General features: G+C 45.6%; 1 protein-coding gene across 1 annotated transcript in view; it reads right to left on the reverse strand.

Annotated features, from left to right (window-relative positions):
* LOC144479919 (RING finger protein 214-like) overlaps nucleotides 1–12386 on the reverse strand; it is a 51349-nt gene that overhangs the window by 24657 nt on the left and 14306 nt on the right. The window contains exons 6-7 of the mRNA XM_078198970.1: nucleotides 11967–12106; nucleotides 6374–6442 (exon numbers count right to left, since the gene is read on the reverse strand). Of these exons, the coding sequence (XP_078055096.1) occupies nucleotides 6374–6442; nucleotides 11967–12106 (209 nt within the window). The remainder of the gene's footprint in view (nucleotides 1–6373; nucleotides 6443–11966; nucleotides 12107–12386) is intronic.

Consider the following 12386-nt stretch of genomic DNA (forward strand, 5'->3'; position numbering starts at 1 on the left):
TTGAGGGTAGCATTGACTGGGGGCTGATCATCTGCTCCAAGATATTCCATTTATCAAAAAGCACAGGGAAGGAAAATAATTATTCATTTATTCCACACATTATTATAGCGGGTCGGTTAGCTCAGTTGGCTGGAAAGCTGGTTCCTGATGTAAAGCGACGCCAACAGCGCGGGTTCAATTCACGTATCGGCTGAGGTTATTCATGAAGGCCCCACCTTCTCAAACTTGCCCCTTGCCTGAGGTGTGGTGACCTCCCCTCAGGTTAAATCACCACCAGTCAGCTCTCCTCCTCAAAGAGAGAGCCACTTCCCTGGGGCGGCACGGTGGCACAGTGGTTAGCACTGCTGCCTCACAGCGCCAGGGACCCGGGTTTGATTCCCGGCTTGGGTCACTGTCTATGCGGAGTTTGCACGTTCTCCTCATGTCTGCGTGGGTTTCCTCCGCGTGCTCCGCTTTCCTCCCACAGTCCGAAAGACATGCTGGTCAGGTGCATTGGCCGTGCTAAATTCTCCCTCAGTGTATCCGAACAGGCGCTGGAGTGTGGCGACTAGGGGATTTTCACGGTAACTTCATTGCAGTGGTAAGCCGACTTGTGACACTAATGAATAAAAACTTTTTAAAAAACTCTAGCCTATGGTCATCTGGCACTATGATGACTTGTACAGTGGCACAGTGGGTTAGCACTGCTGCCTCACAGCGCCAGGGACCCGGGTTCGATTCCGGCTTCGGATCACTGTCTGTGTGGAGTTTGCACGTTCTCTCTGTGTGGGTTTCCTCTGGGTGCTCCAGTTTCCTCCCACAGTCCAAAGATGTGCGGTTTAGGTACATTGGCCATGCTAAATTGACCCTTAATGTCAGGGGGATTGGCAGGGTAAGTGTGTGGGGTTACAGGATACGGCCTGGGTGGGATTGTGGTCGGTACAGACGCGATGGGTCAAATGGCCTCCTTCTGCACTGTAGGGATTCTATGATTATTATACTCAAGTTACTCTGAAACTGTAATGTATTTGCATTTATTCCTATTGGCTCACTGGAGTTCTGTTGTATTAGTATATATACTGGAAGTGATGTAATGAATCTCGTGCGGGAAAGAGAGAGAGCACATGGAAGAGATCCCACACCATTAACAAAGCTCTGTTCATGTTTTACCAAAGTCTGTCCCATGTATCATGTCTCCAACACACAACAAAAACTGGCAACGAGGACTAGGGACGTGTACTTGTTAGCCACCCAGAAAGAAGAAATTAGCCTAGGAAAAGTCGGAATGATAAAAAGAAAACTTTCACATGTTAAAAGTAAATTACTGCGGATGCTGGAATCTGAAACCAAAAGAGAAAATGCTGGAAAATCTCAGCAGGTCTGGCAACATCTGTAAGGAGAGAAAAAAGAGCTGACGTTTCGAGTCCAGATGACCCAGTCCAGATGAGTCCAGATGACGGCTTTGATAAAGGGTCACCTGGACTCGAAACGTCAGCTCTTTTCTCTCCTTACAGATGCTGCCTGACCTGCTGAGATTTTCCAGCGTTTCCTCTTTTGGTTTCAACTTTCACATGTGCTACGGAGACCTAACGGGCTGGGTGGACATGAGTAAATGATACTCGACAAGCAGATTATACAACAGGCTGTGATGACTAAGAGGCTGAAGCTGAAATCAGGTACCTTGTGCGTAAGTAAATCGAAGTAGCTGCTGGAAACGCAGGTGTGAAGCGGGCATACAGGAAACCTGCTGAAGTGGGGAGAAATGGCAAGAGTTTTCAGCATTGTGGGACCTTTTGATGAAAATAGGGAGCAATGGAGACTTATACTGAGCGCTTTGACTATTTTGTGCCCACTTTCAAAGAATCATAGAATCCTACAGTGCAGAAGGAGGGCATTCGGCCCATCGAGTCTGCACCGACCACAATCCCACCCAGGCCCTATCCCCGTAACCCCACATATTTATCCTAGCTAGTCCCCCTGACACTAAGCGGCAATTTAGCACGGCCAATCCACCTAATCCACACATCTTTGGATTGTGGGAGGAAACCGGAGCACCCGTAGGAAACCCATGCAGACACGGTGGGGTGGGGGGGGGAATGTGCAAACTCCACACAGACAGTGACCCAAGCCGGGAATCGAACCTGGATCCCTGGCGCTGTGAGGCGGCAGTGCTGACCACTGTGCCACCGTGCTGGGCCCACGGTGCTGTGACCCGGATCCTCAGAATGATGGGCGGAAAATGTTTAATCTCCTCCATAGTTTAGAGCAACCTGACAAACTCAGCAGTAAAACGTGTAACAGACTGTGGACATTTTGTAAGCACATTTTTTACCCTGGTGATTACATAGAAACATAGAAAACTACAGCACAAAACAGGCCCTTCGGCCCCACAAGTTGTGCCGAACATATCCCTACCTTTTAGGCCTGCCTATAACCCTCCATCCTATTAAGTCCCATGTACTCATCCAGGAGTCTCTTAAAAGACCCTATTGAGTTTGCCTCCACCACCACTGACGACAGCCGATTCCACTCGCCCACCACCCTCTGTGTGAAAAACTTCCCCCTAACATTTCCCCTGTACCTACCCCCCAGCACCCTAAACCTGTGTCCTCTCGTAGCAGCCATTTCCATCCTGGGAAAAAGCCTCTGAGAGTCCACCCAATCTATGCCTCTCAACATCTTATATACCTCTATTAGGTCTCCTCTCATCCTACGTCTCTCCAAGGAGAAAAGACTGAGCTCCCTCAGCCTATCCTCATAAGGCATACCATTCAATCCAGGCAACATCCTTGTAAATCTCCTCTGCACCCTTTCAATCTTTTCCACATCCTTCCTGTAATTCCAGAAAAGAAACCAAGAAGAGGGGGAGCCAATCATGTAATTTGTGGCAGTGCTTAAAAGACTTGTAGAGTTTTGTGAGTTTGGAGATGCGCTGAATGACACTATTTGGGAGAGATTTGTTTGTGGTTTACGCAGTGAAGCGACACAAAAACATCAACCATTAGGTTGATTGGCTATGCTAAAAATTGCCCTTAGTGTCCTGAAATGCGTAGGTTAGAGGGATTAGTGGGTAAATATGTAGGGATATGGGGGTAGGGCCTGGGTGGGATTGTGGTCGGTGCAGACTCGATGGGCCGAATGGCCTCTTTCTGTACTGTAGGGTTTCTATGATTTTTCTATGATCTGTTAACTGAGAGTAATCTTAATCTGCAGAAGGCCTTTGAAATTGCTGTTTCAATGAAACTGGCTGCTAAGAGAGCCCAGCAATTGAGTTTGTGTACTCGAATACACAAAATGTCCACTGAGTTGACACCCAAAGCTATCGAGACTTGGACATGTTACCGGTGTGCAAAGCCAAGGGCATTTTGGCGCTGAATATTGGCGTCGATGCTGTGGAAAGAAAAGGATGTGGAGATGCCGGCGTTGGACTGGGGTGAACACAGTAAGAGTTTTAACAACACCAGGTTAAAGTCCAACAGGTTTATTTGGTAGCAAATGCCATTAGCTTTCGGAGCGTTGCTCCTTCGTCGGATGGAGTGGATATCTGCTCTCAAACAGGACATACAGAGACACAAAATCAAGTTACAGAATACTGATTAGACTGCGAATCTCTACAGCCAACCAGGTCTTAAGGATACAGACAATGTGAGTGGAGGGAGCCTTAAGCACAGGTTAAAGAGATGTGTATTGTCTCCAGACAGGACAGCCAGTGAGATTCTGCAAGTCCAAGAGGCAAGCTGTGGAGGCAAGAAAAGGACACAGAGCATGCTTGCAGGAATAGAAAATACATGAATAAAAGTAAGGAGCAAGAACAAACCAAGGTGTGCAGGTTAGATGGATTGGCCATGCTAAACTGCCCCTTAGGAGGCCCAAGATGTGTAGGTTAAGTGGATTGGTCATGGTAAATGTGTGGGGTTATGGGGATGTGGGGATTGGCTTGGGTGAGATGCTCTTTCAGAGAGGTGATGTAGACTCGATGGGGCGAATAGTCTCCTTCTGCACTGTAATGATTCTATGGTTCGAAACAAAATCAAAGGGGAAATGTTCATGTTGTACAACAAGGTCAAAAAGAGCAAACAGACTCACAGCCAGAGCAGTTATTACTGCATGATTTGGTGTTGATGTCATTACGGTATTGCACAGGCCGCTGTTTTAGTTTGTTCGTGATACAGGCTCGAGCTCCTAGAATAAACCTGGTGTCTGTTACTTTGAATCTACACGTGCAAACCACAACTTTCTCTCTTTGTTTAAAACACATAACCCCTAACCATAGTTAGGACATTACTCTCTAACTGCCAAAACCAGAGACGCCATTATCTGGGGGTGATATGAAGAGCAGCTATTGGCTGGAAGAACAGATCCGCCAAAACTGGAGCCCGTTGAAAATTCAGGATCAGACTTCCAAGGTCCTGACTTGAACCCCTATGCTACCAGACACCGCTGAGCAAAGCAGCACCTCAACTTCTGTTCAGACACAGAGACAACTTCTAGCTTCTACATCAATGCCGGTTAAACCAAGCACTGATGACGTCAGTGCAAAGTCAAAGACACCAACTGGTGTAAAGAAGATTCCAGAGCTTTGCCGTCAACCGTTCCAAGAGCCAGACTCTGACTGATTAACAGTGACTGACTTACTGACTATTGTTCATGTTGAACTTATTTGAAGATGGTCTCCCCGTATCTGCATGGGTTTCCTCCGGGCGCTCCAGCTTCATCCCATAGTCCAAAGATGTGTTGGTCATGCTAAATTGCCCCTTGGTGTCAGGGTGATTAGCAGGATAAATATGTGGGGTTACGGAGATAGGGCTGGGTGCGATTGTTGTCGGTGCTGGCTCAATGGGCCAAATGGCCTTCTTCTGCACTGTAGGGATTCTCTGATTTCAGTGTGATGGTGGGGTCGAAAAACACACAATGGGATTCCTTCTCGAGCTTCCAGGAAAGAACGAGATGGGACAAACTCTCTCCAACCTTCTTCCGTCGGGAAAAAGATACAAAAATCTGAGATTGCGTAGCAACTGACTCAAAAACAACTTCTTCCCTGCTGCCATCAGACTTTTGAATGGACTTATCTTGCATTAAGTTGATCTTTCTCTACACCCTAGCTATGACTGTAATACTACATTCTGCACTCTCTCCTTTCCTTCTCTATGAACGGTACGCTTTGTCTTAACAGCACGCAAGAAGCAATACTTTTCACCGTATGCGAATACATGTGACAATAATAAATCAAATCAAATCAGATCAAAAATCACCGGAAATGATTTAATAGACCTAGTGTGGGAAACAGAGAGGGAAGGAGCAGCCATGGAAGAAATCTCGCACCATTAATCTCTGCTTGTTTTTTAACCAAAGTCTATCCTGTGTATCATGTCTCCAATACACAATAGGAAGCCTTAATCCAGTGGGTAGAATTTTGCATTGTGCAAAATTATTGGTTAAGTTACAATGGAAAAAGAAATTACAAATTTTGGAAATACAAAATACAAACAAAACATACTCAAAACACACGATAAATCTTACCAGTTTCAAAAAGGGAAAGAAAAGATCTTCCGGGTGCAAAAACCGACAATGCTGGAAAATCTCAGCACGTCAGACAGCATCTGCGGAGAGAGAATAGAGCCAAAGTATCATCCAGACTCGAAACGTTGGCTCTGTTCTCTCTCCACAGATGCTGTCAGACCTGCTGAGATTTTCCAGCATTTTCTGTTTTGGTTTCAGATTCCGGCATCAGCAGTATTAGCAAATGTCGCTTGATTCTACCTGAAATGTTAATCCACTGTTTCTCTCTACAGGTACTGGAATATTCCAGCATTTAAAGATGTAAAAATTAGGCAATTATGTTACAACGGGGATAGAGTTTCTCCTTTTGAATGTAATCGGTGAGTTTATTCCTCAATTTCTGCACAAAATCTCTTGCAATATTGAAAGTAAAATCCGCCGTGGCCCAGCACAATCAGATAGTATTTCAGAACATTATTTTTTTTTAAAGTGCTGCTTTAAAACATGTTCCTTGATAAACAGAGTGGCACCATTTGATTAATGCAGCACAAAAAGTATATTTAATCAGATGTGCCGAAAAAAGACACAATTTGTCAAAGTTTTTCGTCTTGTACTCATCAGGATAATTCGCCAGGAACATTCTTGTCCCAGTGGTGATTAATTTTATCTGGGCTTTCTGGTCAGCTTCCAGTGCAATGTTTTCCCAATTTGCACAAAAGATTGTGGCAACTTGACCTGCATTTACAATTCTGAGATCATTTGAATGAACCTTTCCCCGATTTCAGGCAAATTATGCTGAAATAGGCAGCATCGCCGGGGGCAACACAACTGACAACATTTCTAACTTTGTCAGGACTGGGTCTAAATCAAGAAGAGCATGAGGCCAAAAACTTACTCTTTGTCTGATTGGTCACTGATCAGGATGGCTACCAGGTTTCCCTTTTCTTCTTGCTCCTTCATCAGCCTGGAAAGAAAGTGAGAGACTTGTGGTAAACTGACTAGGGTCAGACTAAAAGGAAAGTAAAGTTTATTTATTAGTCACAAGTAAGGCTTACATTAACACTGCAATAAAGTTACGATGAAATTCCCCTAGTCGCCACACTCCGGCGCCTGTTCGGGTACACTGAGGGAGAATTTAGCATGGCCAATGCACCTAACCAGCACGCCTTTCAGACTGTGGGAGGAAACCGGAGCACCTGGAGGAAACCCATGCAGACACGGGGAGAATGTGTAAACTCCACACAGACAGTGACCCAAGCCGGGAATCGAACCCTGGTCTCTGGCGCTGTGAGGCAGCAGCGCTAACCACTGTGCCACCGTGCCGCCTCTCAGGCACAAAGACGAGACACAACTGATAAGAGTCAGGAAATGTTGGAAACACTCAGCAGGTCAGGCAGCCTCTGTGGAAAGACATGGCAGTACTGGATCTTTCAGCTGCCCACGATACAGTGTAGCACACAGGCTAATGAGAAGAGATTAAGTCGGTTGGGATTGTATTCATTGGAGTTTAGAAGAGTGAGAGGGCATCTCATAGAAACTTATAAAATTCTAACAGGATTAGACAGGGTGAATTCAGAAAGAATGTTCCTGATGGTGGGGGAGTCCAGGATTAGGGGTCATAGTTTGAGGATAAGGGGGTAAACCTTTCAGGACTGAGGTGAGGCGAAATTTCTTCACCCAGAGAGCGGTGAATGTGTGGAATTAGAACATAGAACAGTACAGCACAGAACAGGCCCTTCGGCCCACGATGTTGTGCCGAGCTTTATCTGAAACCAAGATCAAGCTATCCCACTCCCTATCATCCTGGTGTGCTCCATGTGCCTATCCAATAACCGCTGAAATGTTTCTAAAGTGTCTGACTCCACTATCACTGCAGGCAGTCCATTCCACACCCCAACCACTCTCTGCGTAAAGAACCTACCTCTGATATCCGTCCTGTATCTCCCACCACGAACCCTATAGTTATGCCCCCTTGTAATAGCTCCATCCACCCGAGGAAATAGTCTTTGACTCCCACAGAAAGTAGTTGAGGCCAAAACATTGTGTGATTTCCAGAAGGAATTAGATATAGCTCTTGGGATTAAAGGGATTAAGGGATATGGGGGGGAAGGCGGGATCAGGATATTGAATTTGATGTCTGCCATGATCAAAATGAATGGCAGAGCAAGTTCTGAGGGCCGAATGGCCTTTTCCTGCTTTTAGTTTCTGTGTATGGACCATGACATTCAATCTAAAGGATATCATATGACAATTTGCACAACATGAACCCCCACCCCGCACCTCCCCCTCCCCCACCCCCCCATCACGGTGATGAGAGATTTTAGCATCGTGTTACAAGGACAGCAATAACCATTTCCTTTCACAAATAAGGGAAAGAATGCAAGATTCTGAAAGGGAAATGATGAGAAGGGTTTTGTTTCAGACAAATGATGTTCGGAAACTGCTCTTATGGTGGCACGGTGGTTAGCGCTGCTGCCTCACAACTCCAGGGACCTGGGTGCGATTCCCAGCTTGGGTCCCTGTCTGTGTGGAGTTTGCACGTTCTCCTCGTGTCCGCATGGGTTTCCTCAGGGTGCTCCGGTTTCCTCCCACAGTCCAAAGATATGCAGGTTAGGCTGATTGGCCATGCTAAATTGCCCCTTAGTGTTCCAGGATGTGTAGATTAGAGGGATTGGCAGGGTAAATATATGGGGTTATGGGGATGGCACCTGGGTGGGATTGCGGTCGGTGCAGACGCAATGGGCTGAATGGCCTCTTTCTGCACTGTAGAGATTCTATGATTCTACACGTCCAGATGGAGAATTGAAACTCATGGAAAGAAGCAATTGGACACTTCGATGGGGAGGTGAAAAACTGAAGGTTTTTCTGGTAGAATGAAATAAGAGGGACTGAACTACCTCCCTCATCCATCCATATTGGCCGCACCAACAACAATCTTGGATATTCTCATGCCGATTTCTCTACTCAGCTTCAGTGCAATTTAATGCGTAGTTAAACTGGGGCAGGGTTTAAAAACCTTAGTCACAGTCAACAGGCAGGAAGAAGCATCTCTGAAGAACTCCTTTAAGCATAAAAGTTCCAGGGATAGAAGGCAACATCAGAAATTCTTCTAAATGCGGAGGAAACTTCACAGTTTTGAAACACTCGTATTTCAGATGCCAGCTGCCAAAATCTACTCAAGCTAATTTCTGACAACATCACATTTCTAAAGTATGAATCCCAATTTCTGTTCCTCTAGATCCATGGGGTAGATGTGAAGGCAGCAACCTTCTGGGTCCATCTGTTCCTCAAGTCAATGAAGATGCAGGTTCCCTGACGCTTGGTGACACCAGGCAAAAACCATCGAATGAGCAGAAGACTCAGGGCCCGATTTTACCATCAAGGTGCGCCCATTTTGGGCGTGAAAACTTGGTAAAGTCGGGCGTGAGGCAAGAGCGCGATCCGTGCCCGCGTCCGCTCCCGTTCCTCCTTTACCAATGGCCGAAAATGGCCGCGATCGGGACCGCACCCGAAACAGGTGCGACTTAATGGGCTACACGCCCAAACTTACTGGCACTTCCCCCTATACGAGAATTTAGCATGGTCAATGCACGTAACTAGCACACCTTTCGGACCGTGGGAGGAAACCCACGCAGACACAGGGAGAACGTGCAGACTCCACACAGACAGTCACCCAAGCTGGGAATCGAACCCAGGTCCCTGGAGCTGTGAGGCAGCAGTGCTAACCACTGTGTCACCGTGCCGCCCATACATAGACACTGATTAAATCTTTTACATTCAGTTTTTATGTTCCCTACAAGCTTACTCTTGTACTCTATTTTCTCCTTCTTAATCATTCACTTTGGTTTCCTTTGCTGAATTCTAAACTGCTCCCAATCCATGCGTCTGCTGCTTTTTCTGATCAATTTGTATGTCTCACCTTGGATCTAACACTATCTTTAATTTCCCATGTAAGCCACAATTTTGCCAACTTTCCCATTTTATTTTTGCACCAGGCAGAAATGAACAATTGTTGCAGTTCACCCAGGCACTCTTCGAATGTTTTCCATTGCCTATCCACCGTCATCCCTTTAAGTAACGTTCCCCAATCCATTATTGCCAACTCGTGCCTCATACCATCGTAGTTTCCTTTACTTAAATTCAGGACCCTACTCCTAGAATTAACGACATCACCCTCCATCATGATGACGAATTCTATCATATTATGGTCACTAGATTGCCAATGATTCCTTTCTCAATATGGGGCATATTGGGGCAGCAGGGTGGCACAGTGGTTAGCACTGCTGCCTCACAGCGCCAGGGACCCGGGTTCAATTCCGGCTATGGGTGACTGTCTGTGTGGAGTTTGCACATCCTCCCTGTGTCTGCGTGGGTTTCCCCTGGGTGCTCCGGTTTCCCCTCTCAGTTCAAAGATGTGCGGGTTAGGTGGATTGGCCAAGCTACATTGCCCATTAGTGTCAGGTGCACTGGCAAGGGTAAATAAGTGGGGTTACGGGGATAGGGCCTGGGCGGGATTGTGGCTGGTGCAGACTCGATAGATCAAATGGCCTTCTTCTGACCTGTAGAGTTTCTATGAATACACAATACACAGTCTCGGAAGGCCTGTTCTCTCATTGGTTCCTCAATGTATTGGTCCAGAGTGCCATCCTGTACTCTCCCCAGGAATTCCTCCTCTATGGTATTGTGACTAATTTGATTAAGGCAATTGATATGCAGATTAAAATCAAACATAATTACAGATGTTCCTTTATCACATGCGTCTCTAATTTCCGGTTTAATGCCATCCCCAAATCATCGCTACAGTTTGGGGGTCTATATACAACCCCCATGATTGTTTCTTGTACCTTGATGTTTCTCAGCTCTACTCGCAGAGATTCCACATTGTTGCAGCTAATATTCCATCATTATTCCATCAATTTCCTCTTTAACTAGCAATGCAACGCGACTACCTTTTCCTTTTTGTCTGTCCTCCTTGGGTTTCCTCCGGGTGCTCTGGTTTCCTCCCACTGTCTGAAAGACATACTGGTTAGGTGCATTGGCCATGCTAAATTCTCCCTCAGTGTACCCGAACAGGTGCCGAAGTGTGGTGACTAGGGGATTTTCACAGTAACTTCATTGCAGTGATAATGTAAGTCTACTTGTGACACTAATAAATAAACTTTAAAATAAAACTCCTTTCCCTGGATACTCAGTTCCCATCCTTGGTCACCTTGCAACCATGTCTCTGTAATCTCAAATATATCACATCCACTTACATCTATTTGCGCGATTACTTCATTCACTTTATTGTGAATGCTGTGCCAATAAAGCCAGTACTTTGGCCCTTTTCAACGCTTTAGGACCAAATGTACTACCTACAACCTTGACCCTCTTCCCCTTTTTATCCCAGTATCATGTAATATCTAAAGCGATTGTTCTGGTCTTTATTCATAGAATTGGACAACCGACTCAAGAATAGCTTCTTCCCTGCTGCCATCAAACTGTTGAATGGACCTACCTTGCACTAAGTTGATCTTTCTCTGCACCCTAGCTATGACTGTAACACTACATTCTGCACCCTCTCCTTTCCTTCTCTATGAACGGTATGCTTTGTCTGTATAGCGCGCAAGAACAATACTTTTCACTGTATACTAATACATGTGACAATAATAATGTGACAATGAGTGGCACGGTGGCACAGTGGTTAGCACTGCTGCCTCACACCACCAGGGACCTGGGTTCGATTCTCAGCTTGGGTCACTGTCTGTGCGGAGTCTGCACATTCCTCACAGCGCGAACATAGAACATTACAGCGCAGTACAGGCCCTTCGGCCCTCGATGTTGCGCCGACTAGTGGAACCAATCTAAAACCCCTCTAATCTACACTATTCCAATATCATCCATATGTTTATCCAATAACCATTTAAATGCTCTTAATGTTGAAGGACCCAGGTTCAATTCTGGCCTTGGGTGACTGTCTGTGTGCAAGTTTCCCTATGTCTGTATGGGTTTCCTCCGGGTGCTCCAATTATCCTCCCACTGTCTGAAAGACGTGCTGGTTAGATGTATTGGCCATGCTAAATTCTTCCTCAGTGTGGCGACTAGGGAATTTTCACTGTAACTTCATTGCAGCGTTAATGTAAGCCTACTTGTGTAAATAAATAAACTTTAAATCAAAACAAATCAAAAAACCTACTTTACTGAGTAAAGTTCCCTCAGTTGTTTTGCCTCTCACATTTCACAGAATGAAAAACACCAAATATCAAGTGGTGCCTCTTGGCTTCTCTCTCTGAGTTGGGAGAAACCTCACCTTTTCTCATCTGTACGGCGTACCCAAGGTTCGATGGCCTCTTCAATCTAATAATTATTACATCAGTTATCGTCAAACAACTGCAAGGTCGGGCAATCGTTCAACAACTCCGAGCATTTGCCGTATAACAATGTCAAAGCACTCCCACTTTATTTCTTGTGCAAGACAACACCCCACAAGATAAAGACTTTTCTCGTACCGTTTCCCATTTTCATAAAGCTGAGCAACTTCATTCTTCAACTCTTGCTCTTTCTGAACAAACTCTTTCTTCTCCTTTTCGGATTTCTTCTTCAGTTCTTCCAGTTTTACTTTCATCTCCTGGACCTGCTTAACATTATCCTTCATTGTGTGTATAAAAAAAAAAGAATCGTTCATTTGTCAGTTTTGCAGACTTGGCTGCCATGCAAAAATTAATCCTCTTTCTTAAAAGCTTCTTCATCAAATCATTGAATCCCGACAGTGCAGCAGGAGGCCATTCAGTCCATCAAGTCTGCACCAATCCCACCCAGACCCTATTCCGATAATCCCATGCTTTCACCCTGCTAATCCCCCGAAGGGGCTATTGGGCATGGCCAATCAATCTAATCTGCACATCTTTTACTGTGGGAGGAAACCGGAG

This window comes from Mustelus asterias, chromosome 27 (assembly GCF_964213995.1).
Source record: "Mustelus asterias chromosome 27, sMusAst1.hap1.1, whole genome shotgun sequence".
NCBI lineage: Eukaryota > Metazoa > Chordata > Chondrichthyes > Carcharhiniformes > Triakidae > Mustelus > Mustelus asterias.